The sequence below is a fragment of the Setaria italica genome, chromosome VII (genome assembly GCF_000263155.2).
Source record: "Setaria italica strain Yugu1 chromosome VII, Setaria_italica_v2.0, whole genome shotgun sequence".
In the NCBI taxonomy this organism is placed as follows: Eukaryota; Viridiplantae; Streptophyta; class Magnoliopsida; order Poales; family Poaceae; genus Setaria; species Setaria italica.
Window position 1 is genome coordinate 19335133 of NC_028456.1, and position 21065 is coordinate 19356197.

Sequence of the window (21065 nt, forward strand, 5' to 3'; positions counted from 1 at the left end):
TTTCAAAAAATTACTTCTAGGAAGGCAGGTGGAATATAAATTTACAGATTTAATCGTTATTTCATTAAGTCTAGACAAGAATATAAATGTGACAAGAATATTCAAATTCCTTCACAATCAGTGTTGGTTAGTGAAACTACGAACTAGCGCCAGCCAAAACCAGGCTCAAGAAATGGAACGCAGCCTCAAGTATCATTGCACATACGAATAAAATTTAGATGAGAATGAAAGACACAGAAATTGGGAACATCCATGAAACTTTGCTGAGATAATCAATTCTTAATGAAACAGCAAGATAGGGTAGCAAAACTTTGGTTCACCGGTAAACCAAACAGCATAATCTACGCTGACATACTACATAGACAGAGTAGCATAGTCTTTCCAGTGTTTCCAACTCCTAAACAAGGTTAAAATCCAAACATCCTGACTCTGGTTTCCTCTGCCCAAAGAATTGGCACTGATGATAGAAGAGACACTTAGTCGAACAGGCTGAAGCCCATGTCCTGCAAATGCAAATCCATCAAAACAATTAGTTGTTGAACTAAGTTTGATAAAAGCAATACGCTTACTACCACACCTAGAAGAACAGCAAGGCTGGATGGTATATGGAATGACACAGAAAATTAGCATAACAATGGAGGTGTTTGCTGAAGCATAATCAATACTGAAACATAGGCAATAAAAACATTTGCTGCAAGATAACATGTGAAAGCAAAGTCTTTGGTGTACTACCTGAAAATAACATCTTACAGGGAATATAATGAATACTAAAGCAAACATAGGCAATAAAAATGAGCTTACATCATCACTCTCTTCCTTCTCCTCCACCTTCTCTTCCTTCTTAGCCTCAGCTGCAGGAGCAGCACCGCCAGCAGCAGGAGCAGCAGCCGCAACAGCAACACCACCACCACCGCATGGGACCGAAGCGAACTTCTCCCTACCAGCAGCAATAAGCTCAGTGATGTCTTTACCACTCAGTTGGGACAGCAGGAGCTCCATCTTTTCATTGTCAACCTCAGCACCAACTGCAACATAAGAAACAAGATTAAATGCATCATCTATATAGTACATAATGCACATGTAACTTTAAACCATAGAATACTTGATCTATATCAGAATGAATGCACAACTCAAATCAACATTAAAAAATTAATCAGTGCTCAGTTTGGTCACTTCCAATTAATTAAACAATATAAAGGTGGCAAATATATATCCAATTAAACAATATAAAGGTGGCAAATATATACTGCACTCTACAAATGGACAAGGCTATTGCCAAAATTGATGACTTAACAGACAAGCTCAATTAACAGTAACGAGTTGTTCGAACAAGCAATTAGATAAATGTTATTACCTGACTCCAGAATAGTCGTCAGATCCTCCGCAGAGGGGCTGTTGTTGCCAGCAAGGACAGCAAGCAGATAGGCAGCAACGAACTTCATCCTGTTCAATCCACAAAGAAAACAGTGTCACTAGAGTCCATTTTTTTCAGGCATAAAAGGAGCTAGATTAAGTGATAGCGTAACAATAGAGTACCATCAGCAAAACCCAACCAAAAGATTATACAAATTAGCTTACAATCTAGTTGACAACACATGAATCCATCATCATACAACAATGAAGCTGAAAATTTCAAAATTTTGGATACATGAATTGAAATAATCTAAGACACGTACAGTCTAGAACAGCACTCATCAAATCTTAACCACGTCTTCGCAGCTTGTAAGCCACGCTAATAATTCCATTAAATATGCTCTAAACGATTCAAGTAAATCCTAATGGTCAGCATACAATCTGACGGCTAAGCGCCTGATTTACCATCTCACTCGGGACGGTTGGACCTGAAAAACTACCACCAAACAAACATTTGCAAACCATCATCCCATTTCTACGAGACCAAATCTACCGACTAATATGGCGTCACAAGACTAGCAAAACACGCATTTTGGAGCAAATACAACCCTAGAACGAACAGCCAGATCGCTGTAACGACCAGAAGACAGGATGCGCAAAGGGATCTAACGTTAGAGAATCGGCGGGGCATACCTGGATTGTGGAAAGTGAGAGCCCGAGGAGCGGCGCGGCGGCGGCGGCAGGGAGCTCGAGCGGAAGGATTTCTGCGAGGAAGGGTCTCTAGGGTTTGGGGGAAGCTGTTGCTTTATACTGACGTTGATCCACAAATCGACGGTTCCTGATTGGCGCAAAGGCCTGCAAGATGGGCCTCCAGTCTGCTACCTCGCGCGCAGTGGGTGGATGTGGGCCCTATCCCGGACTTATTTTGTGGGCTTAACTACGGACCTAAAAGGACTGCAGGCCGAAAGTAGTTGGGCCATAAACCCTCGTCGTCGTTCTTGTCTCGCCCTCGCCGTCGGCCATCGCCAATCCCTTCCACCCACTGTCCACAGGGCCGGCGGCGGCGCACTTCGCTCGAGCTGGTAGGTGCGTATGCTCTTCTCCCTCACTTCTTCCTCGCTTCTCCCTCCTTGATTCTCCTAGGGGTGCACGAGCCTAATTTTTTCTATATTACCATTTTGATCGATTGGCTGCAGGGTTGGTCGGTGTTAACTGAGTCAGGTTGATTGTTCACTGCGGTGTGCGAGCTTAATCGGCCACCATGGATGGTAAGCGCGCTCCCTCTCTTTCCTTTCCCGACTCCCCTGGTTGCCTGCATGCGTTGTGCTGTGTCAGTTTGGGGGAGTAGGTTCTAGGTTGTGTTTCAGATAAAATGGGTTGTCGATGATTTGGAGTAAGATTGTCACTAAATGGTCGGCGAGCTAGCGTGCTGAGCCCTTCTGCTTACTTGGCCTTCAGCCAAGTTGGATTTGAGGCAGGAACTACAGCTCTAGCATATAACCTGGGATTGTGGTGGCACTTGCTTACAGGAGGAGTGCAGAAGGGGAACGATGTGCAACGTTGTGCTGCTCCAAATTCAACAGAATAGCTTTTCTATTTACAAATGGATTGAGCCTTGGATGATAAAAGGCTTTTCTTTTTGCTGATTATGGAATAAGTAGATCAATGCCATCAAAGTATAATAAACAAGTAGGCAAACAATTAGAATCATCAGTTTATAGCTAATACCACACAGCTTTGCTGAATTATATCACAATTCACAGCTTTCAACTGTGTGCACTGAGTATAGCTTCTACTTCATGTTGTCAATTTCTCATGACTACTTCTCAAACAGTCGATAAGCAAGAAACAATGGAGGAGACCATCCTTGTTGGTGATGATCTCATGCGAGGGCCACCATCACCTGTCATACCTAAAGATATTGCATCACATGTCCTTGAAGGTGTTGAGCTTTGTGATGGAATACTCAGGAATCTTTTCTTATGTGAGTTATTGGTTTTTCTTACACTGATATCATGTTTCTCTAATTCGATGTCGTTTAGGTAGAAAATTGTTATGAGAAAGTCACCATTTCTGTTCTCCAGGTCTACAAATAAATGATATTGAGCCATTCTGCCAAGATGAAATTGTGCTATACCGACAATGTGCTGAGAAAAGGGTTAGTTATGTTAAAACCATTTACCTGTTATCTGATTCTGTTTGGTGCTTATTCATGACAGAATTGCATCTTATCATAACAGGACAAGGAAATAAGAGAACGGATGCAAGATAGTGAATATAAACTGGGTTTTTCAATGCCTCTGGAAGGAGCAAAGGAGAGAGCTACTCAACTCCAATCAGAGGTCACACAGTTAGAAAGGTAGTTTACTAACTAATGATTTTGCCCTCTACACTACTGTAGCATCATCATGTCATGAGTAGCTTGTTAAATGGCATTCCTGTCTCCTAGATGAACATTCAAGTTTTTTTTTTCTCATAAGAGATTTCGAACTGTAGTTCAGTAGTAGAGTGATCCACTTGACAACAAATGGCTTTATGTGAAATGCCTTATTTCACAGTTATTTCCAATTTGGACTAGTAAAGTAGACAGGGAGCATGAGAAATGGCAACATGGTAGTCTAGTACTCTAGTCTGTGACTGCATCCCTTAATCCATTCGATGCTTACACAGCAGACAACCATTTGCTTTTATCATGAGGAAGCTGAGCCTACTAGCCTAGCACCCTAGCTCAGTTGGTTGACGGCGTGGATGTACGCCTAAACCACCCAGCTTCAAGTCCTCATCAAAGCGGATTTGGGTGCCCATTGTTTTGTTTTCTTCTATCATGCTCTGCCAGTTATCACAACTATGAGACTTAACTGGCATTATACTATTATAGCAAGCTTTAATGTAGGAAATGAGCCCTATGTTAGCAAAAGCTTATGCAACTCTACTGGGGTTGAATTGGGTAGTTTGTGGAGAGGTAGTGGTTGTTCCTGGGAATGTAGACAAAAAGTTATATTGAGTTTAATTTTTAGTTGGATAGTTCTCCTGTGTGTTCGAGAGAGAAAAAACAATTCTCCAATGTAGTAGGCTAGTGTGCTCTACCCACCCTAAACATTCAAACTCTTAATGAGTAATAATGGATAACAGCTGCACTCGATGCATGTTAGCTTTATTCTTCCAAAGTCATATTTTCTTATACTTACTTTCAGACTAAAATTCTACCCTGCCTCATAGAGCTTGGTGACTGATGCCAACAGAACTGTAAAAAAAGGGAATACTCATATAAACGGCCTTGTTTCAATTCAGTTAGTACTTTTAGATTGATTAGCTGTGGACTTCCTGCTTGGTGTGCTATAATAAGGAGCTTCTAGACCTTCATATGATATGCACGCCAATTATTCATTCTGATGAGTAGTGCTTATTTGGTGTTCCACAGGCTTTTGAGTAACACCAGACCTTCCAAAAGAATGCACTAGTTTAAACTACCTGCTGATGATATTTTAGAGTGGTACCATGTCGTTTCTTTTTTATAAGTCATATTTTGGTCAAGCACAAGAATTAGGAGGTTGCGAACAAAGAGAATGTAAATTGACATGGCCAGGGTATCCTTGCTGTTAAATCGCTTGGGCCTAAGAGAGAATAGTTAGTGTGGATGTACATAAATGCTGAGAGGTCAAAATAAAACTCTAAATAAAAGAGGGCAAAAGAGAGAAAATGTCACTAAATCTGCATTTGAACCTGGTATTTTAAAATAATATTAGGAAACCTACAGGCATCACAATTTAAAATGGTGGACTTGTGTTGGTAAGATACATTTTTTCATTAGTGTTATTAACAGAGTGAATTTCCTATTAATTTATTCGCACAAAGTCTTTAAATTCTGCTTGCATGTGTTCTTATACTTCTTTGTAGACGCATGATTCTTGCTAGTGGACTTGAGGGTATGGAAGGATTTCGGCAGAGATGGAGCTTGCACGGACAGCTTGAAGATACAAGGTACTAGTTATTTTGAGAATGTACTAGCCATATACTAGCTTCTGTCATTTTGTTTGGTATACTTAAAAGAATTGCCTTGTAAAAATTGACAATAACTCACTTAAATTTGGCAGCTTCTAATGTAAACACAGATAATGGTTCCAAGATACCAAATCCAAGATCTTATCAACTGATTCCCTTGGGTCTTGTTAGCTTCTTGGTTAAGTGTTATGAGCAGAATTGCTCTGTGATCATTTAACTGGGAAAGCAAACTTAATTGAGCGTTTCTATAGCGGGACTCAATTGAGCAGAATTGCATCGCTCTTTTTTATCTTAATCAATATTCCTTATTAAGTTTCCACTGATTTTTGCCATTATATTATCATTATGCCATTTTCTCTGGCACAGCATATTGTAGAGAGTAGGCTACTGTCATACTGTGGTTATTTAAGCTGCTGGTTACTGAACACAGTAATATATTGTGTTACTGAAGTGCTTCAGTGCTCGCTTCAAATGAAATTGTCCATTATTTGAGGGGATAAATCAAACTTATTTCTTCTACATGATCAGCTTGTGTTTCCTGTTCTACTTTACAATGTTGTCTTTGCAGGAAACGGCTTGAGGCACTGAACCGTGGCATTGGAAAAAGAGAGAACCAAAGTTCTACAGGGGAAGGGGCAAAATCATCTCCCGCTGGGAAGAGGTGGTTCTTTTGGTAGGTTAGTATCTTTCTTTCCTAAGTTGTGGAACGCTGTAGCTTAAGATGTATTATTGCAACAGGATGCACTTATTAATTTCCTCGATATTGTACCTCCATACTGACCATTGTATTTGCCAATGAATGGATTTGCTTATAGGTAACTTCAATTTTGAATTTGAAAATATGAAATTCAATTCAGTGTAGACCTTGAAACCATTTGTCATAATATAGATATATTTCGATTTGTCCCATGTACCTTACAGTAACCGACAAAATTCTAAGCTCATTTTTCCCCACATCTGTGCCAGCGCCTCTTCATGAGCTAACGACAACCTAATTGTTTCTTTATCAGTGGAGTAGGTTGGCTAATATACTCTACCCTGCGTGTGCCGCGGATTTACAGTACGCGTTGTGTAGGATCTGCAAACCCGAAAGGCAGCTCCATCCAGCTGTACTGCTATTTTGATCCAGATGTTACGGATAACTTATTAGCTTCCTTTGAGCAACTTCCTGAAGCAAGATTGCAACTGGTAGGGCTATAATATGTCGACAATATGCACCTCTATGGTCGTGCCCTACACCCCTCTGAAGAGTGTACCGTACTCATGTCTTCCGGGGTGCTTAGTTCTTTTATCCGGACTAAAGTTCATATCACATCAAATCTTTGGAGGCTAATTAGAAGAACTAAATATGAGTTAATTATAAAACTAATTACACAGATGGAGGCTAATTCGCGAGACGAATCTATTAAGTCTAATTAATTCATGATTAGCACATGTTTACTGTGGCATCACATTGTCAAATCATGGACTATTAAGCTTAATAGATACGTCTCGTGAATTAGCCTCCATCTATGCAATTGGGTTTGTAATTAATCTATGTTTAATACTTCTAATTAGTATCCAAACATTCGATGTGATAGAAATTTTAGTAGGGACTAAAGAACCAAACACCCCTTGCATCTTACTCCGAAGATTCCATTGTTTGGCCTCGTGATATCTGTCTGGATTGCTCACTTTCATCTCAATGTAATTTGTTCCATCGCCCTTTGGTGGCAGTGGAATTTGAATTCAGATCATGACACTATCTGTGCCCAATCGTAAGCTGAACTAACTAATTTGTTGCCTACTTTTTTTTTTCTGAACTGAGTTGCTGGATTGTTTTCATTTTCTCTCTCTTATATCTCGCTTTCCTTTATCTCAGATCATGTTTTTCTGTTGTCGATTATCATGGAACAGCTGCGCAGATGCTGACCATGTAGATTCTGTTGCCATAACGTAGAGAGAATGTCACTCAACGCCGAGACCAAGAACAAGATCAGGCACCCAGATTTCTTTCACCAACTGTTCATCTTCTGACCATCCCCTCTCCCGCCCTCGCCGGCGTTCCCCGGCATGACAAGCATGGAATCGTTTCATGTGGAGAGCGGCGAGCGAGAAGCAGTTGACTTGCCGAGACTTGATCCGCAGAAAAGCCATGCTTGGTTCCAACGACACTCGTTCTGGTCAGAGCCTCAGAGACGACGCACCCCTCCTCCTCCCGGCTATAAGGCCTGTACGGGCACACCGTGCCACTCACACCAGCGTGTCCACCTTTACCTGCCATCGTCTCATCCTCGGCCTCACCCTTCAACCAGATTGCCATGGCCTCCGTCCGGGCGCTGCTCGCCTGCGCCGCCGCCGCCACCGTCTTCCTCGTCGCGGCGGTGGGCGCCCAGCCGATGGACCCGAACAACCCCATCATGTCGGACCCGAACGTGATCCCCGTGTACATGAGCCCCGGCTCTCCCCCCACCTACGTGAGCTGCTACAACAACACCCATGGCGAGCAAGGGTCGGAGCCCACGTGCTCCATCCTCGCCCGCCAGTGCCCCCGCGGCTGCCGCGACACCTGCTACGTCCACTGTCCCACCTGCAAGCTCGTCTGCCGTAAGCCTCTGATCACCGAATTCTTTCGAGCATACTACCACATTTCCTGCGCAAATATTTTGATCGGTTTCTTGCAGTGTGCGAGCTGACCGGAACGGAGTGCTACGACCCGCGCTTCGTGGGCGGCGACGGCAACAAGTTCCTTTTCCACGGCCGGCGGGACGCGGACTTCTGCCTGGTCTCCGACGCCAACCTGCACATCAACGCGCACTTCATCGGCAAGCGCGGCGCCCGGGGCGCGCGGGACTTCACGTGGGTGCAGGCGCTGGGCATCCGCTTCGGCGGTCACCGCCTGTACCTCGGCGTCCGGCGGACGGCCACCTGGGACGCCGCCGTGGACCGCCTCGCCATCACCTTCGACGGCGCGCCCGTCCCGCTCGACGCCGCCGCCGGCGCCAGCTGGAGCCCCACCGCGGCGCCCGCGCTCTCCATCTTCCGCACGGGCGCCGCCAACGGCGTGGTGGTGCGCCTCGACGGCCGGTTCCGGATCGTCGCCGACGCGGTGCCCGTCACCGAGGAGGACTCGAGGGTCCACGGCTACGGCATTCGCCCCGAGGACGGCAGCCTCGCGCACCTCAACGTGGCGTTCAAGTTCTACGCCATCAGCGCCGACGTGCACGGCGTGCTGGGCCAGACCTACAGGCCGGACTACGTGAGCGCCGGGGTGGACGCCGGCGCCAGGGTGCCCGTCATGGGCGGCGCCGCCAGGTACCAGGTGTCGGACATCTTGGCCACGGATTGCGAGGTGGCGCGGTTCGCCGGCGACGACGCAGGGCTCGCCGGGCCCATGGACATCATCGAGGAGCCCACCGACGCGCTCTGCGGTAGCGGCAAGGGCGGCGCCGGCCTGGTCTGCAAGAAGTGAGTGAAGCCGGCCGGCGGCGAGTTCCCCCCGGTGACAAGATCGAGGCGCCCGCTGGTTTAGTGTGCCTTTTTTTGCTTCGCGTGTCTAATTGCGTATACGTGCGTGCTGACATATATAGCTGCTGCAGCGACGAAGAGGTAGTAGTTCTATGTGTGGCGACCGAATAAAAGCCGTGGTGTGACGTGTCTTGTGTTCGTCGTGACCGAGGGCAACGCTGGAAAAGTGGCCTGTTGCTCCGGTGTCGGAAGTGTAGTGTTTGCTCGGATTGGATCCGCATGGTGAAAATTCCTGCCGATCGAATCCTAGCTACTTTTGTTCTTTAATTCAAACTAAAGTTCTCTAATCGCGTAAAAGGTTCTCTAAACAAATTACAGATACTTTGACTTTGCAGCATGTGTCTGGCATCCAAATTGAAATCATGAAGTCAGATTTTTCTCATTTTTGGTAGACTATTGATGCACATATATGACTGTGCCTACGAGATTGAGCTCTGGATAAGCATTTATTTGGTGCCTGCAAGTCCAGACTCTGCGATTCCTTCCAGTACCTGCAAGGCAGAACACCATGCTGCTAGTTCCGGCTTCTGATCATCAACTCCTGCCTTGCGACACGTTCTCTGGTCGCTAAACATATTCCTTGCGTGGCCTGGTTCCAAGAACACCTCGCAGCTCGCAGTACAAGTACAACACCCTCCGCGGAGGAACAGGCTGGCAGCGATGGCGGGAGAGGCACCGGTGCCCGACGCGCTCCGACGATCGGAGCCGCTTCGGCCACCACGCGAAACAAGAAAAGGACGGAGCCGCCACCGCTGTCGCCGACGCCTCATCCGCAGTCTCGTTCTGCTGCTCGGCCTCCTCGCCTTCCTCCTCTACCTGCGGAGGCGGCGCCGGCGCATCGTACGGCGCCGATGGAGCAGCCGACGGCGCGAGCGGGACGTCGTCGTCGTCGTCCAAGAGTAGGCGGGAATTGTGTACTGTGTATGTAGCATATGAGTAGCATCCTCGTCTTCTTGTTGACTTCATAGGACTTGGAAAGTATTCTCAGAGTTTTGATTCTTTCGGGCACAGGTTATACTGATCCATATAAAACTTCAACGATTTTCATTTGTTCCAGAGAGAACTTGATCACACCGGCCTTTCTTCACCCTCTGCATTTTTGCAGCAGAAATGCAGAGCCCAATGTGCATAACTTTGCCTTGATCTGGTTGCTGTGTCCGTGTGTCGCCCCAAATCCATTTGTGATCGGTGCGCAGGCTATGCACGCGCGTAAACCGCGATTCCCCCACGAATATCCATCCGTTCTTGCGTTCTTCTTGGATCCCCGCCTCTCCCGTCCGCCGTCTCTCATCGCAATTTATCAAGCTCCGCCTCTAATTTTCCCCCAAACCGAGAGAGAATGAAATTGGGAAAGAGATTCAAGCATGGAGGGTCATTTAATTTGTCCTCATGGAGGGCCAAGGTGAACACTAAACACGATGTCGCGCGTGAGGACGTGCGCTAACAGACCTGGATTTTCGACAAATTTGTTTGGTCAACAGTGCAACAGAAAGAGCAGGAGCAACTCTAAAAGTTTTCCAAAACAGTCTTCCCCAAAATGAAGTATTTGGAACTATGCTAAAAAAAATTCCCCAAAAAACATATCACCGCACAGCAGAACACTAAAAACTACCCCAATAACTCAAAACAGGCCACGTCATCGTATTGGACCCATTAGGATCCGTTGCTTTTTTTTCCACTAGGAGCCCCTTCGCGTCGCGATCTCCAGCGGCGCTGCCGTGACTAGGAGCCCCCTCGCGTAGCAATCTGCACCGGCGCCGTGATTTTCCTGTGTCCGTCAAAATCAGTGACCAATCGGCCAAGCAAGCAAGAGTGTAGCAGGAACCCATCTCTCCTCTGATTCCACTCCACCGAGCAAGCAAGCCATTAATTTCCCTCACGTATCTCTCTGATTTCTCTCCAATCTCTGAATTCCTCCACCGCAGGAATCAATTGACCACATCTAACTACTTTTTCCCTCCTCTCATTTCTCCATCACAAGATCAGCTCCAAGCGTGGTCCACCGAGGTTGCAACCTCAGGCGGCGCCGCCTCCAAGATCTCTGATTTCTCTCCAATCGGAAGTAGCTGAGGTTGCAACCCCAAGCGGCACCGCCTCCAAGATTAGCTCCTGGAGCGCTAGCACTGGCGACAGGTCCACCGTGGAGGAAGAACTTGAGCCTGAGGGACCTAACGGCCGGGTACCGCTCGGGAGTGTAGAGGAAGCGGGCGAGCCCGCGCACGTAGGCCTCCATGGTGCGGTCTCGCGGGCGGCAAACCGCTTGGCGAGCACCCGTCATCGTCGCCTCCGTCGCCATTGCGGTAGCGGTGCAGGGTCCCCGCGTACTCCGACGGGAGGTGGTCATCGACGGAGAAGCCGAACACGGGGATCTAGCGGGCGAGGTCGAGCCGTCGCCATCGCCGCGAGAGCGCGGACGTGGACACCGTGGCGCGGGAGTCACCGACATGGGAGAGGATGGCGATGAGGAGCTCGTCGGGGAGGGCGCAGAGCCAGTCGGTGTGGTCGCTGGAGCAGGAGCTGTCGGAGAGGCGGCGCCGATTGGGGAAAAACGCGTGCGGAGCGGGGCGGGGCGGGATTGGGAAGACCGGACCGTCGGAGAGGCGGACAGGTCGCTAATTTTTTGAAGTTTTAGGTGGACTGTTGGAATTATTTTTTTCTTTATTTTTTTTTCTAAAAAGGGTTTTGGGTAAGATTAGCAGTCTTTTGAAGTTGCTCTTAGGCATCAAAATTAGGTGCTGTTTGGTGGGCATGTTGGAGAAACGAACACTTCATTCCTCAACCCAACATGATTTTTATCTTTTAACACTATATAAGGGAGAATCACCCTAAAGGGTGTTTCATTGTTTCATCAATTTCGATTCACTCCATTCTCATTATTCCACTCCATTCTCATTATTCTTCAAGAATCCGAATCTAGAAGCCCTTCTAAATGTTTTTTTCTAAAAAAGTGATGGCGAGTTACTAGAGAAACGTTTCCAAGAAGAATTCGGATATGAAATGTTTCTACGAGAGTACGGAGCGCTGCCAACAAGCTCTAATTTGATGCTGTGAATTTTATGCCTTTGCCTATAATTTAATTAAGTTGGAGAAATTTAACATATATAAGGCTAAACTGATTTATAATTTAGAATTAATGAACAGAGTATGTATGAGAAAAATGGAAGTAAAGTAACCTATTACCAACGCAATCTGATCACAGGGAGAAATGACGAAAATAAAATACCACGTTAGTAGTCACTTAGAGCAGTTGCTTGCCTTGTTTAGCAGTTAGCGGAAAAAAGCAAGTACGTTCAACTCAAGTCTAAGTCTCAAGTAATGTAAAAATAAAATTATGATTCACTGTGAAAGGGTGTCTAACTTAGTGGTTAGAATACCTTAGTATCATTTAACAGACTTAGGTTCAACTTCCTGTAGGAAAGAATTAAACAGTCCTGGAATAAAAAATTATATAAAAACATAGGTCAAAAAAATTGTGCTCCATTAACTTTAAGGACGGATCTATGGAAAATTGGAAATTAAATAAGACCATGTTTCCATTAATTCGGGCTCATTGTTAGCTTGCATTGTTAAGGGATAGAATTGTTAGCTGCCTAATAATTAATTTTCTAAAACTAGCTATGTGCTATTTGAATACATGGGCTAAGGGAGACATAGGTGGAGGTGGGATGGCAAAAGTGACTTTTACAAACCATTAGCTCATTTTAGCCTGAATTAGCTGGTTTTGTCCAGCTAATGTGCTACTAAGTCAGTAGAGGCCTTTGTTAACAATTAGCCTAGACTAATTTTTAATTTTTAGTAGCTAACGATTAGTCTTGTATCCAAATAGGCCTTAGGTGGTGAGAACGCTATTTTTGTTGTAAGAACTCTAGATTCAATATAAAATATAAAAATATATTCTTAATTTAAAATTGTGTGGGACATATGCCCCTTTAATTTTACATGTAATTTGTCAATTGTGTTCCTATCCTTACTTTGAACTCTAATTATGATTTTGCCCTTATCTTTTCAAACTTTATGAATTTACTATCACTTTTTCCTTCTGTATTTTGCTAGCATGTTGTCTGTCCGATGGCTTGCACCGCTAGTCTAAACATGATCATATGTCTCTTAGTCATCCCTCGTGGTGCTTTGAACGGTCGGTGCACGGCCTCAACCGCTAGACCTGATGTTACCTCGGTCCTTATGCCCTCTCCAACAAGGGGAAGTTGGCGGCCACCGTCACCACTAGGATTAGGGTTCTAAGAAAGAAAATAAGGTGTGAGATGGCGGTCACAGGTTGGAATGGATCTAGCGTAGGAGCAGAGGGGGCTCAAGCCCCTTCTTCTAGCTCAGAATAAGAAAGAGGAAGAGGAAAAGAAAAGGAAAGAGAGAGCCGAGGTAGAAATGTTTATAGAGGAAGAGGAAGAAAAAAAATAGTGGCAGCCAACAGAGACCAACAAACTAAATTTTTACCTAATTATAAAGCAAGCAACGCTTGTGCCCACTACTCTCATCTGTCAACAATGAAGCCGATGAAAAAACCAGGTGAACCATCCCACATGATGTGAAACCGGGGAAAAATAGCTGCCTTGCCCGTGAACCGTTGGGAAAAATCGCACCCTTCGTGTCCTTGAGGTGTTCCCACCACTAGGGCTACGTTTCACTTCTGTTGTAGGAACACGTTTTTTTAACCTGTATCGCTAGGATCAAGAAAAAACCATGGGCAATCACCTTCATCTGTCATACGTGGGCAATAAATATAACCACAATTCGTTTTGTTATCATGGTAAAAAAAAAGTTCTTGGCTTGCAAACAACATACATGCATCCATACATAATGTTAAGTTTCTTAAAAAAATCTAGCTAAATATTTAGTCTTCAAACTTCAAGGATCATTTGCCGACTTGAAAAGGATAGGATGCATACGGGGAGTCCAATATGTAAAATTTGCACAGCACAGCAAAATGGGTGCACCTACTAACGCATGTACCTAACTAGCAATGGCGCTTACTTGGCTGGATCATATGTGAAACATAGTGCTCGCCAGCTCAATTTAGAGAGTACAATTAGAGATAATTCTCTATTTTAAATAAAAAAATATAAATTTATATTTTATAACGAGTACTCGAATAGAAGGAAGGAAACATGTTAAGTCAAAATTCTATTGGTTTTCTAATAAACGTGTAGAGATTCATTGCCTGAAATGAAAATGCAGTAACAGAAATAAGAAAACTCAGCGAGCATTTTGCTACTAAAGGTCCCGTTTGTTTTCCAGGACTAAAATTTAGTCCCTGTCATATTGAATGTTTAGATACTAATTAGGAGTATTAAACATAGACTAATTACAAAACCAATTGCACAGTACAAGTGGTAAAATAGAAGCTGTAGTATGTTCATACTTCAACTTGTTGTGTGCGCAGAAAAGTTGCATGTCACGATAACGACACGGCGGGCCCTGCCCCCACTCTGATATAACTTTCTCGCTCCATCTATGTAATTAGTTTTATAATTAACTCATGTTTAGTCCTCCTAATTAGCATCCGAAGATTCGATGTGATATAGATTAAACTTTAGCTAAGGATCCAAACAACCCTGATACTAACATACACGGAGCGAGAAAGTTATATCAGAGTGGGGGCAGGGCCCGCCGTGTCGTTATCGTGACATGCAACTTTTCTGCGCACACAACAACAAAATCAGGGGGCCCGATCAAGATGCTACTACAAGTCTACAACTCATCGTTCCATGAATCGGCGGCGGCGGGGTCACCCTGCTGCCGGCACGCGCCGTTGGCGGCCAGGCTCTCCAGCCAGAGCTCGTCGCGGACGACGGATTCGGCGTCGTCGTTGCGGTGCCACGCCCAGTGCGCCGTGGTCTCGTTCACCACCCTCAGCCGTCCGTGCCCGAAGCTCGCCTCCCTCGTCACCGACAACGGCGCCAGCTTGTGGTTCTTCTCAAAGCTACATACCAATCAACACAGCAATATGAATCAATGAATCCGAGAAAAAAATATCGGTTATATACGCAAAAACCGTGACGTATCATCTCGCATTACTCACTCGAAGGCAAGGCCTTCTCTGTTGCCGCCGTCGCCTATGGTGATGTACACGGGTCCGCACGGGTTTGCCTCGTTGTTATACACCCTTATCTGCAACAGCAATGCCGATCGGGAGGTGTCATGTCACTGGACGATGGCCAAGAAATTCTACATGAAGGGATGAGATCGATCACGAACGGATCAAGCGAGTGCGAGTCTACTCACAAAGCGTTCGTAGGCATGGACGTGGCCGGCGAAGACGACGTCGACGCGGGCCTCGAAGAGCAGCCGCTCCATGGCCTCCCGCATGGCCTCGCCTTCCCCCTGGTGCGCCGCGTTCGTGTTGTACCACGGCGCGTGCAGCAGCACCACGAGCCACGGCGTGGCGCGCCGGTCCACCCCCGCGAGGTCCCGCGCCAGCCACCGGTACTGGTCGGAGCCGGCGTCGAAGGGCGCGTACGATCCCAACATGGCGACGTGCACGGCGCCGCCGGCGGCCTCGAAGGAGTAGTAGAGGTTGGACGGCGAGCCGCTCTCTTCGTGCGGCGCCGGCCACCGCGCGCCGTAGGCGGCGAACGGCGGCGGCGAGCCCGGGACCGGCGGCAGCGGCGCCGCCTCCACCTCGTGGTTGCCCTGCGTCGCCATCCACGGCCGCCGGCTCGCGTGCCGCTGCACGAACCGCCCGAACGTGTCCCACAGCGGCTGCTGCGTGTCGGCGTACGCCAGGTCGCCGGGCACCAGCAGCATGTCGTAGTCGGCCTTGCCGACGTGCGCCAGCGTCGACGCCGTCCACTCGGTCTGGCCCAGGTCCCCTGCAGCGTTTTCCCAGCCGTCCGATCAGAAGTCAACGCTTCGGTCAAGGCTGCAGGAGATGTTTTCTTTCCTAGTCTTCTCCCTACCTACGAGGGCGAGCTCGATGGGCAGCGCGGCCGGCGGCGTCCGGAGACTGAACTCTTTCCCGGCCATGCCGCACCGGTAGTAGTACACGGTTCCGGGCTCCAGGGGCCCGATCTTGACGTGGTGGATCTTGCCGGAGGTGTAGAGGAAGTAGCGGTACGAGGTGTGCTCGCCGGCCGCCGACGCGGTGTAGTTCCGGGAGGCTCTGCCGTACTCCACCACCGACGGCGCGCGTTTGTCGTCGGTGACCCACGACACCCTCATGTGCGTCGCCCCGACGGCCGACACATGGACCTAACACGGAGGTACAAGCCATTTTCCATGAGGTGCACGAACACATGGCGTCAATTGTGAACAGGATCGTGCGTGGGTACCTGCTGAGGATGGGCGGCGGGCTCCGTGTGCTCCGTGAGGATGATCCGCCCGGGCGGGGGCCGGACATACTCCGCCGCCGCCGCCGCGGCCAACAACACGGTGACGACGAGAGCTCGGGCAGCCAGGAGGACGTAACGCGCCGTGGCCATCGTATTCTCCAGCAACGGACAAGCGGCGCAACCTGAGACGTCGATCGATGAGCGTGTACATGGACCATATAGGCGTATAGAGTGGGCGCTCTCGGTCCATGGCGTCAAGGAATGGGAATGGCGTGATGCGACGCGCGGTCTGTGCTGTCGCGCAGGCTTTCGCTTGAAGCGTTGGGGTGCAGCGCAGGCCGGCAGGGTGGTGCGGGCGTGCGGCGTTGAGCTCTCCACGGCATCCCTTCGCTTGGGGTGGACGTCTTCTGCGTGCCTGGTCCATCTCGCAACTCGCACAGGCACATACCTCGCTTGAAGCATTGCTCATACACAACAGGGGCGGCTGATATCCTGAACTGGCAACTGAAACAATTCATTCTAAATTTGTCAGTTCGCTCATCCAGATAAAATGGATGGAGCTTGATAGATTTTCCTCGAACTGCCAAAGCCTGCACAGGCTAGAATGAAGACAATATAAACATGGGCATAGTCACATAGATTACTGTGTTAACTAGCTCATTTCCTCGAACTGCCAAAGCTTCCCTCCTTTTCAGATCTCAGTACCTGCCATACGCCCATGCTACTACAAGCTTGGTAGAAGGGACATTAGTGGGGCAACGGGCAACGACCACCTGATCACTGCCTTCTCCTCGTGTTACAGCCTTTACAGGAGCTACACATTGCTGCCATAACTCTCACTAACATTGTAACCGTAATTTCAGTAAACTACTTCTGTAAAAAAAAAAGGGGGACATATATTATGGGATCAGCTTCAGTTCTCACTCCAGCTATGATTCTGAGACATCTTCCTCTGGCAGTTCAAACGCGTCCACATCTGCAAAGTAGGCTACCTGCTTCTTCACAAAAGTCTTCTAGTAACCTGGGTGTGCTCGGAGTTGGACGGACTCGCTTCTGTTCAAAACATTGAAAGCAGTCAGAAACCTGAAGTCCGGAACATTATTGCTACAAATATGACTCAAAGCTAGATGCTGATGAACTGTTGCTAAATGAGCATTCCATACTTGATATCGAGCCATCATAAGGAGCAGAACTACATCTTATGAAATCAGAATCAACCATATTTAAAAAAAAGCAGTATTTGACACCAAAATGTTCGTGTCAGCATATTTTGATATGCAGTATCACAAGTGTTCAGGACAAGATGTATTTCCACAGGCACAGCTTTGTTCATGACAAGTTTGAACAAAAAGTATGCATAAATGGTATTTGATTATCTACATCCTCAAAGAGAGCAATGTGATCTGAGTCATAGCAATATAGCCTAGAAGACTATGTAGATCCTTTTGCAGGAATGCACTTAGATTGTGACACTGCTTACCTTCATGAGTATCCTGAGCCATAGAATCTTTCCTCCTGAAAGACAAGTGTAATTCAATATTTCAGAAAATGTCATCATTAGATATGGATGAAATAAGATGAACTACAGGGTTGCCTGTAGTTGAACAGTGTAATTGAACAGATTATAATCCAGAGTAGCCTGTTCAAAAATTCACGTTTCCTTCCTGACAGCCTGTTCAAAAAATTTATGCTATATGCTAGATTAACAGTAGGTGCAAGAATTAGGCAGTATTCCTAGCTTTTATCATAAGAATTTATTAACATTAGCTGGAACAATTAGCTATGAACTACAATTTCTCAGCCACATCAGAATTTAGGAAATGATAATCTGAACAGAACAGGTACAGAGCACGGCAAAAATCTAACCATCCAAGAATGCGTGGAGGCTGTACCTAGGCATGTAGTACCTTCACTATTGACATGTAGTCCTCTTGGGGTGGGGGTTCCAAATCTTGACCTAAATACCATGATCAGTTTACAGAGAAGAAATGGAACAAACAACTGAAACAAATCAAACATCTTTTTAAGGAAAACCAGTTATACCTTCACTATTGACATCTGTGGTCTTGAATAGCCAATCTTTCGCACAAACAAGAGCCTCGAGCATTTCCGGAGTTAGTGAGCTTCTAAGGTCTCCAAGAATATTTCCATCACAATAGAAAGCAGACTCCGACGACACAGCACTAAGAGGAATCGCAAGGAAGTCGCGAGCCATAGATGATAGTACAGGGAACTTTTTTTCTTTGCTCTTCCACCATGCTAAAACATCAAAACCTTCTATGTCATCCTCGCTCTCTTCTTCTAAATATACATCAATTTTAGACTTTGTCCGTGCAATCCTCCGTGACTTGTATTGAGCAAACTCGGCTTCAAGCTTCCTTTTCCCAAGAAGCAGTGAGCCGATAGTGGAGACTTCACTACCATGTGTCATCGTGTCTGTGCTACTTGTCCTTGGACGATGTCGCTCGTACTGTGTGAAGTACTTTCCGATCCACTCCATGGCGGAGTTCACACGCATACCAATCTGATCCTCATTTTTGCACACCTTCTCAAAAAAGAAATCCAAATGATCAGCTTTCTTTCTTGGATCTAACACAGTGGCAATGACTAATGCAAGATTAAATGTGAGCTCTTTGTTCTTTCTGCGAGGGTTATCTTCATCTGGGTCCCAATACTTCTCAAATTTAGAATACATGGATGCAGCCAATTTCTTAAGCAAGTCAGTGGTTTGCCAGGTTGGGTCCTTCAGTGCATGTTGGATGCAAAGCACCAAGTGCAAAAACAGATGTGACGTAGGTTGCTTATGGGCTGAGACAGCAAGTGTAAACTCTTCAAAAGCTTTGAGAAAAGCGCAAATTGCTTTTGCTTTCGCTCATTCTTCTTCACTCAGAGAAACTTCGTAATATTTAAGAGCATAGGAATTGAGAACAGCTTTGTATTTCAATGCTTCTCTAAGCATTTTGTATGTCGAGTTCCATCGGGTTGGGATATCAATATAAATACCAGATTTTGAGGCTAGGCCCATCCCATTTGCAATTGAATTGAACACTTGGAGCCTTGATACAGAAGAATCGATGTGCCTTAGTAGCTAACGGATTTTATTTACTGCTGCATGTATAATTCTCATCCCATCTTGAACCAAGACGTTTAGAATGTGTGCACAGCATCTAACGTGCAGATGTTCTCCTTCAAACAGCAAATCACATTTGTAATCTTTTTTATTGAAAAAGCGGGTCCGGCAAAGAATGCCGGACTTGTATTAATTAATAGAGAAGAAAGTTACAGGCCTAGGTCGAAAATTGGAAGATAGTAAAGTATACAGAGACTGTACAACGATGCTCAGGGATCGCAATTACTCCTCAAACGGACAGATATCTCCCAGATGCTTTGCACCTGCTAAAGTCCAACATCGTACTTCATCCTTTATTTTGCACAGTAGCTGGTCCAAACTTTTAAACTTTCGCTGGAAAACTCTTTCGTTACGCTCTTTCCAAATCTCCCATGACACAAGAATGATGATTGATCTAAACCCCCTCCGCGGCATGCCCGGCATGGAACCTAGTTGTGTCCACCATTCGCTAACGGACGAAAAGGCGGACCAGTCCCCCCTGGATGGTATGTGCGTGGCCGTCCAGTTGAAGATTTTATCCCAAAGTCGAGTCGTGTAGCGGCATTTTGTTAGCAAATGCAGTAGCGTTTCATCATGTGTGTGGTAGAGCATGCATATCTTTTGATTGGGCCATCCTCTTGTGATTAGTCTGTCCGCTGTCCATAAACGGTTTTGAAAAGCAAGCCAGGAGAAGAATTTGCACTTTGGGGGCGCCCACGTCTTCCCTATGAGTCGTTCCATATTGGATGGTGTTGAATTTTGGAATTGAGCCTCATATGCTGATGTCGTCGTGTACTCGCCATGTCGGGTAAGGTTCCATACAATTTAGTCTGGCATGCCCGGACTTAGTCGGACCATTGTCGTTCGGCCCCAAAGGATGGCGAATTCTGCGAGCTGTGTTGCCGACGATAGCCTGGCCACGTTTATGTCAATAATCCACTTGTCATTCAGTAAAGCGTCTTTAACTGTCATATTCTTCTTTCTTGAGATGGAATACACAGATGGGGCAATATGCTTTGGTGCCTCTCCCTGAAGCCACGTCGATTCCCATAATTTGGCCTTCTCCCCATCACATTTGTAATCTGTTATCAGCAACTCACATGCGGAAGTGTTGTTTCTTGAATTGTCTAATGTCAAAGTAAACATCTTATCTCTTATTTCCCAATCCATCCAACAACTAACTATTTCTTCTTTAATTGCATATGCTGTGTGAGGATACTCCAGTTTTTAAAACCTTATGATTTTTTCTTGATCTTGAACTCTACATCAATATAGTGCGCTGTAACTGCCATGTATCCTAAGTTTTGTGACAATGTCCAAATATCAGATGTCAAGCAAACACGAGAATCCAAACTTCGAAGTTCGAATTGAAGCTCTTTTTCATCTCTTCATACTTCTTCAAGCAATCATTCTGGATTGTTTGGGAATCCTTGACTCTGAAAGTCGATTGCAATGTATTTAGCCATGGTTGGAGGTAAGGGTCTTCAAAAGGAATCTCAGCATGAATGATATACTTAGGCCCGTTTTCTTCCACTGACTTATTTTTAGCACCCGTCACATCGAATGTTTAGATATTAATTAGGAGTATTAAACGTAGACTATTTACAAAACCCATTACATAAGACGAATCTAAACGGCGAGACGAATCTATTAAGCCTAATTAAACCATGATTTGAAAAGTCGTTCCACAGCAACCATTTACTCATGATGGACTAATTTGAACTTAGTGGAGCTCAAAAACTGACTGAGGCGTCGGCTCTTCGTGGCTTGCATGGGTGTTGTGCTGGTTGGGCTTACTACCCATACTA

The 21065-nt window shown here is 46.1% G+C and overlaps 4 protein-coding genes across 6 annotated transcripts; 2 read left to right on the plus strand and 2 right to left on the minus strand.

Annotated features, from left to right (window-relative positions):
• Nucleotides 1–230: 230 nt before the first annotated feature.
• On the minus strand, nucleotides 231–2173 carry LOC101758181 (60S acidic ribosomal protein P2A-like). Its single transcript, XM_004975492.3, has 4 exons — nucleotides 2047–2173; nucleotides 1355–1443; nucleotides 802–1025; nucleotides 231–503 (listed from the first exon to the last, which is right to left on the minus strand). Exons 2-4 carry the CDS (start codon nucleotides 1440–1442, stop codon nucleotides 477–479), a joined length of 339 nt encoding a protein of 112 aa, XP_004975549.1. The 5' UTR covers nucleotide 1443; nucleotides 2047–2173; the 3' UTR covers nucleotides 231–476.
• Nucleotides 2174–2306: 133 nt separating this feature from the next.
• Nucleotides 2307–6775, plus strand: LOC101758853. 3 transcript variants are annotated; one of them, XM_012847557.3, is made up of 8 exons: nucleotides 2307–2439; nucleotides 2550–2621; nucleotides 3188–3337; nucleotides 3438–3511; nucleotides 3594–3712; nucleotides 5251–5334; nucleotides 5924–6032; nucleotides 6417–6775. In XM_012847557.3, exons 2-7 carry the CDS (start codon nucleotides 2615–2617, stop codon nucleotides 6030–6032), a joined length of 543 nt encoding a protein of 180 aa, XP_012703011.1. In that variant the 5' UTR covers nucleotides 2307–2439; nucleotides 2550–2614; the 3' UTR covers nucleotides 6417–6775. The 3 variants fall into 3 exon arrangements, with proteins under 3 accessions (XP_012703011.1, XP_004975550.1, XP_004975551.1); XM_004975493.3 differs by having other exon boundaries at nucleotides 6366–6578; XM_004975494.3 differs by having other exon boundaries at nucleotides 2323–2435; nucleotides 6366–6578.
• Nucleotides 6776–6849: 74 nt separating this feature from the next.
• On the plus strand, nucleotides 6850–9190 carry LOC101759533. Its single transcript, XM_004975495.2, has 2 exons — nucleotides 6850–7941; nucleotides 8019–9190. The coding sequence occupies exons 1-2, from the start codon at nucleotides 7656–7658 to the stop codon at nucleotides 8804–8806; spliced, it is 1074 nt and encodes a 357-aa protein (XP_004975552.1). The 5' UTR covers nucleotides 6850–7655; the 3' UTR covers nucleotides 8807–9190.
• A 5169-nt stretch (nucleotides 9191–14359) lies between these two features.
• On the minus strand, nucleotides 14360–16348 carry LOC101759941 (purple acid phosphatase 22). The gene is made up of 5 exons (XM_004975496.3): nucleotides 16149–16348; nucleotides 15777–16068; nucleotides 15103–15689; nucleotides 14900–14988; nucleotides 14360–14800 (listed from the first exon to the last, which is right to left on the minus strand). The coding sequence occupies exons 1-5, from the start codon at nucleotides 16296–16298 to the stop codon at nucleotides 14569–14571; spliced, it is 1350 nt and encodes a 449-aa protein (XP_004975553.1). The 5' UTR covers nucleotides 16299–16348; the 3' UTR covers nucleotides 14360–14568.
• Between the last annotated feature and the right edge of the window lie 4717 nt (nucleotides 16349–21065).